The sequence below is a fragment of the Haliotis cracherodii genome, unplaced genomic scaffold (genome assembly GCF_022045235.1).
Source record: "Haliotis cracherodii isolate W230 unplaced genomic scaffold, xgHalCrac1.p SCAF_35, whole genome shotgun sequence".
NCBI lineage: Eukaryota > Metazoa > Mollusca > Gastropoda > Lepetellida > Haliotidae > Haliotis > Haliotis cracherodii.
In genome coordinates this window covers 2,402,286-2,409,336 of record NW_027266292.1, presented here as the reverse complement: position 1 = coordinate 2,409,336, position 7,051 = coordinate 2,402,286, and the positions used below count along the sequence as shown (strand labels likewise).

The 7,051-nt window shown below is 39.7% G+C and overlaps 1 protein-coding gene across 1 annotated transcript; it reads left to right on the top strand.

Moving 5' to 3' along the window:
• The first annotated feature begins 441 nt into the window (after positions 1–441).
• LOC139477726 (mucin-1-like) lies at positions 442–6,827 on the top strand. The gene is made up of 3 exons (XM_071260123.1): positions 442–588; positions 3,460–3,632; positions 6,662–6,827. Exons 1-3 carry the CDS (start codon positions 442–444, stop codon positions 6,825–6,827), a joined length of 486 nt encoding a protein of 161 aa, XP_071116224.1.
• Positions 6,828–7,051: the final 224 nt, after the last annotated feature.

Below are 7,051 nucleotides of genomic sequence, written 5' to 3'. Positions count from 1 at the left end.
CTAGTTTGATATTTCGAGCTTTTTCATCTTTCAAAACAAAAGGCTTGGATACGAGAGCGATGTTGAGCTTTCGAACTTTTTATGATAAATGTGGAAAACTGAAGTTTCAAAGGGTACACGAACCACCTTAAGAGCCATCCCAGTTATGTTTCTTGTTTCAATAAAACCATAACAAAAGTGTGTAGCGCTATGAGCATCCACTTGGTGAATGGAATCTGGCGCATTATAAATGCACTTATTACTAAATTCAGCATTATCAGGTTTCCCACGTGTATAGCACAGACCGGATCGTATCAGAGAGATTTCGTTGTAAACAGTATATCAACATTGTCATTTACCCTCATTTATTTGTTTACATGCAACATGTTAAATGAACAGTGTTTGTTTTTCTTGTCTCAGCAATGCTGGTGTCCTATGCCGACGCAAGCTGCTGTTGTCACAATGGTAACCACCAAAGCCACCACGCCAGACACGGCATCCCCGTTCCCATCCCCTACCCCATCGGCGGCGGCGGGGGCGGCAGCCACTCCTCAAACATCCCTCTCGTCATCACAACTGCTGGAAAATAGTTACAACGTGTTGCAGCAGGTGAGCTACCATTTAAGAACAGGGGTCCGTTCCGCAAATCCGTTCCGGTAATTATCTGAACCGGGTCATTACAGAGTGTGGAATCGTTTCTACGCTCGGTCATATTGACGGCATGTCATCGTACCCCAATTGCGTAGATCGATGCTCATGATGTCAATCACTGGCTTGGCTGGTCCAGACTCGATTTATTTACAGACCGTCGTCAGATAGCTGGAATATTGCTGAGTGCGGTATAAAACAACAAACAACAACAGTCCTCGGAAGGTTTATTCCTGTGGTTCAAAAGCCATTTTGTTTGTCTGCTACCTCAAATATATTATGTATGTCAATCTAGCGGTTAAAGATTGCCGTTGTTTTAAAGAGGGGGATTCTTGGTCCAATAATTCAGGTCAGTAGTTCGAAAGAAAAAATATGTAAATGTTCAAAAAACATTCCAAAATATTTTGTCAAAGTGGTAAGTTGGTAGGGGAAAAAACTACGGGCGGGGGAACGGGATTCGGCATAATTCGACGTTTTCGTTGTGTTTTGAATTTTTTAAGATAAATATTTAACAGGTTTCAACTATTATTTAAATAATAATATTTATATACACTAATAGCAATGGTACATGAATTTGTTTTGTTTGTAAAACTGCTTCAAAAATAAATTGACATTTCAATGTTTGGGATTTGATGGAATTATGAACAAAGTCTGGCCAGATATGGTTCTATATAGCAAACACGGAACTGTTCATTGCGTATATTTGTGTGTAACGCGTGTTTAAGTACAGCTTGAAACAATAGGCAGACGATAAATACATTATCATATAAACACCGTTTTAATTCAATCTCAAGAGGGTTTTTTTCATTTAAAAAATCCATTTTCAAAATTTGCTCACTTTTGACAAGAATGAAATAATCAATAGTGATTGTTAAAAGCAAGGATACATTTATAAGATTATGTATAACTGTTCCCTGTGTGTATAAGACGCCAAATACCTATGTTCTCCATGTTATCTAATAGTATTTATTCAATGTTTCAGGTGTACACAAGGCCTCCATCAGACTTACAAACACACAGCTACAGACAAACCCCGAAAATGAATTTGTCCAATTACTATTCATTTTCCTTGTACATGTGTCAGATAAAAGAAAAATAAATAAGATAAAACGTTGATTTTGTTTATCTTGTTTACATACATAAGGACACATACATTCATACATTCATACATACATACATACATACATAAGATAAAACCCCGTGAGTCCGAAGAGAAATATGGAAAAACTATAAATAATTTAATATGGCTTTCACCAAAAGTACATTACATTGAGAAATGTTACATGGATATAACAAAATGCTTGCTGTAATTGGCTAACATCAGTTTTGGATTATCTTACTTAATCTAGATAAGCATGTGTCCGCATAAAGGTCACAGAGTATGGGGGATGCTAATTTCTTGAGGCCAAAGATAACTTGATACAATTTCAGTCGCAGATGAATATTACCCTTTTAAGAATAATCATGATATAACGAGGATGTTGCGTGATATTGCTTGAATATAGCTTGAAGATGGCTGAAAGATTACTTGAATATTGCTCGAATATTGCTTAAATATGGCTTGAATGATACTTGAATATAGACTGAATATAGCTTGAAGATGGCTTAAATATTGCTTGAACATTGCTTAAATATGGCTTGAATGTTGCTTGAATATAGACTGAATATTGCTTGAATACTGTTTGAATATGGCTTGATTATTGCTTGAATATTGATAAAACGGCGTAAAAACATACTCGTCCAATCACTCACTCTGGACTCGTGAAGATCCGGGTTAGAATAGGTTTTCTGCAACCCATGCTTGTCGTTAGAGGCGACTAACGGGATCGGGAGGTTAGGCTCGCTGACTTGGTTGATGCAAGTCCTTGTATCCCAACTGCGAAGGTCGATGCCCATGATGTAAATCACAGGATTCTGAGTTGGGCGTTAAACAACACATCACTTAACTCTCTGTCTACAGGAAAAGACTGCCAAAGGGCGTGACGCAAATTAACGCGTTTAACCACAGCGGCCAATCTCCCGCTGAGTTATCTCCCCTTTCCGGCGAGTTTGGGCGACCACAGCAAGAAAATGTTTATCATCGGATTATGACAGCGGTTAGTGTTTTTTTATGTTGATATAAAAAGCCTTTCCGTTAAGGCTTAGCATCAGATTCCAATCGACTACAATTTGAAACAACGCATCATGAAGTTTGCTATCTGCCTCGTTTTCATAGCTATGGGTAAGAAACCCCTCAAATACTTTCTCTCATTTTTAAAAAATCTTTGTGTATATTTAAATGCTGTCCGTGTGAGAACAAACATAATATATATTTTAACATATGCTTGAGACACGTAAAATCATATTGAATGTTATCGAGTAATCAAACCTTTGGTCTGTGATAAGATAGGTATATGTTAGTAACATCTTGTTAAACCATAGCATCTAAGTTATGCATTAGAACTAGGAACACAGGTGTGTGTATTCGCTTAATGTTTCGATATACAACAAAGCCTTGTTAGCGCCACGTCCTGGGGACAATATATTACAGCGTAGATAGAATTCTGAGTTTGGCGTAGGAGGTGACTATATCGATCGGTTGGTCACACTCTTTCTTCTATGCAAATACCCCAGTATTGCGTGGATTGGTGCTCATGCTGTCGATCACTGGATTGTTTGGTACAGACTCGTTTTATTACAGACCGCCGTCATGTAGCTGGAATATTGATATTAGTTGAGTGCGGCGTTAAACAACGAACAAAACGTCCCCATAACTCACGATATCAACTTTTTAGACCTTTTGATTTTACTAAAAAGTTAATTTTAAAGATAAACAAGTAAACGTTATTCCAGCCTTCCTGGCAGCGTACACCGACGCCTGCTGTTGCCATCACGGCAGTCACCACAGCCACCACAGCAGGCACGGCATCCCCATCCCAATCCCCTACCCCATGGGCGGCAGCAGCGGCGGCAGCCACTCCTCCAACATCCCCCTCATCATCACAACAACAGGAAAATAAACACGGGTAAGTCATTCCGTTTACCTTATGCCAACTGAAATAAGAGCTGTATTTCTCTCCAGTCAAATCCAAAGTAAAAGGGGCCAATAACTCTCAACATACTAAAAACGCTGCTCGGAAATTACAAAACCTGAACTCAGAAACGGAACGCAAAATACATTTGATGTAACATGATAGTATGCTTTGCCATTGTAAAAGTGATAGAAATCACGTGTCTCAATACCACGCATGTTCCTTAAGTCATGTACCCAAGTACCTTAAGTGAAAGAGATTTTACAGCGAAACAACTCCAAATGATTAATTTCTATTAGTATTCAAGTCTTAATACTGTACATTTAATTTCAACTCTAATGTCATGTTACTTTTTCAGCACAGATGACGGTGGTAAAAATCCTAGTCGGTTATCTCCCCTTCCGGAAACGGCTTTTGACAGGAATACAACGCATTTCGAGCTATAACGATCAGTTACTATTTGATGTACTGCTGAGTATAATAAATTCTAAATACCTCAACGAACGTTTTATTTTACTTGAGAAGTCGGCTCCACGTGAGAATAAGGTACGTTTTGTTCATTCGACCTCATCGAACAACAGGGGCGGTGGGGTAGCCTTATGATTAAATCCTTCGCTCGTCACGCCGTAGACCCGAGTTCGATTTCCCACATGGGTAAATGTATGGAGCACATTTCTGCCGTGACATTGGTGGAATAGTGCCAAAAGCGGTGTGAGACCACATTTCACCGGCCGGTGGTGAAATCTAATTAAGTTGTTATATGAAGATATACTCATATGATAAACGTATTATTTCATTCCTGAATAATACGATTCGTATCCTACCATGGTAAGGGTTGCATCTCTTAGCCGTGCCAGGATCCGAAGATTATTGGTTCGAGTGACAGAATCTTGGTTTGTCAATACCATAACATTTTAGCCATGGAAACCTTTGGGCTTGCTTCACACAATAAACAAACACGCTGTGATAAATGAAATACCTTTCAAAACAGCATTAAAGAGGGGACCATGCTTCATGGCCTGTTTTCCATTCAAATCACACGTAATCATCAAACCTTGTCCCCTGAAAGGGGGAGGGGGCACGGGAGGCCCAGTCGCCTAAGGCGCCGCATAGTTGTGCAGAGTCACGATGCAGAGTTGCTTCCCCTGGGCACGCCAGGAGCCTATGATTTTGGTTTCGAATCCGATTCGCCCCAATTATACTTCTATGTGTGTCAGCACCATAGCCGTGATACCGGGTTTCACCAAAGTGGTAAACGTCTGTGACCTGCATTACATTATTATTATTATTATATTTCTCACACATTAAGTTGACACGCCGTGATATAACTGAAATACAGTTAAAAGTGGCGTTAAACCCATTCACTCATTGTACATTTATGAGCAATAAACTGACATACAATGAAATATAACTCAACGTATTTTGTAACCTTTATTGTGAGTGAGAAAATGTAGGTGTCATTTAAATGCATTGATGGTTTTAATTTCAAGCTTCACAGATATAATATTATTATCAATGATAAATGTGTTCGAGACCATTAACGGGGGAGAATGGAATGACGTTTTTCACACAGTCAAAACAAACTCTCCATCGGACCCAACGTTTAGGCGAAATGGCCCACTCCGTCTCGATGCAGGGACGTTTGCTTTGAACAGTTGCGTATTCTAACACAGTGCTTCAAATCATTAAAAACACCTTTAACTGAAGTATGACTGAATATATTGAATAAGTATTGACCGTTACAATATTACTATGAATAATTATAGTCATAAGTTGCCAATCACATCCCACCAAAGTCGACTGATGCTGGGCATGCGCAGCAAGGATTGTAGTATACACGGAAAGGAGCAGGCTGCAAATCTGAAAACAATAAGAAGATGATGAGAAACCGTGATTCCCAATTCGAGGAATTGTATTAAGGCGGCAAACGTTGCGTACATGGATTGAAATAAAATAGCCTTTCACGAATTATCATAAATAATCGCATTTCGCTGTGCAGAGTTACGTCCCGTAGAAGGACAAGTGAGTGAGTGTGATTTTACAATATCATGGACTTCACACATTGTACCCATGTCGGGAATTGAACCCGGGTCTTCGGCGTGACGAGCGAACGCTTTAACCACTAGGCTACCCGACCGCCCCTAGAAGGACAAGAATCTTTTGATCATGGGTTCCATACCAAAAATGCGTCAAGCTTTGATTCTGGGTTTGTCAACACCATACCTGTGCTCGTGGGTGGCGCCAAAGTAGTAAACGCCAAATACATGTGTCAATTAAGTCTTTCGGCTACATGATGGCGGTCTGTAAATAACCGAGTCTGGACCAGACAATTCAGTGATTAATATCATAAGCATCGATCCACGCAATTGGGATGCGATGACATGCATCAACCAAGTCAGCGAGCCTGAACACCCGATCCCGTTAGTCGCCTTTTACGACAAGCATAGTCGCCTTTTACGGCAAGCATGGGTTGCTGAAGACCTATTCTAATTTGTACATTCAGAGCAGTAGAGTCTTGACATAATATTTTTCATTTGTCCTATTGCATGATAAATGTACATATATAAACTTTGTAAAAGTAAGTACTTAGATTTGTTTAACAGAGGTGTGAATTTAAAGAAATTGACATAGGATTGACATAGTAATATTCAGGTATATACTTAGCCCTTGATGTTGCATAAAATCGGCATATAAAAAGAAAGTGATATTCATCTTCAATGTCATTCAGGGCTCACAATTGACAAATGCGTTCTTCTCTTTTAATACCCGTGTAACGTCCAGTTTCAATAAATAGATCATGTGAACAACATCGAAATCTGTGCTAAGGAAAACCGAACTTGTTTACATTGATAAAGATAAATACTGTTCGGGATATAAATCATTTCTTACCATTTTGTAATAAATACATTTGTTTGATTCAGATACAGATAGAGACCAATTTTGTAAATATATATCTTAAGTCTTTGTGTCAATGATCTTTCATGGTAGCTCACCTGCTGCAACTCGTTGTAACTATTTTCCAGCAGTTGTGATGACGAGAGGGATGTTGGAGGAGTGGCTGCCGCCGCCGCTGCTGCCGCCCATGGAGTAGGGGATGGGGACGGGGATGCCGTGCCTGCTGTGGTGGCTCTTGTGACTGCCGTGATGACAGCAACAGCTGGCTTCGGAGGATGCCACAAGACCAGCTAAAGTGATAGGGAGTGAATGATTATTAAGTAAATAACATTTCAGCGATGATAGTACAGTGTATACATTGTTTGTTGTTTGTTGTTTAGTGCAAGACTCAGCAACATAATATTACAGCAATATTACGAGTAGAGGTCATGTAAACAATCGGGCTCAGAGCGGAAAAACCAGTGAGGAAAGGCCCAGGCATCGGGGTACGGTGACAGACCATCAACCAAGTCACTCCT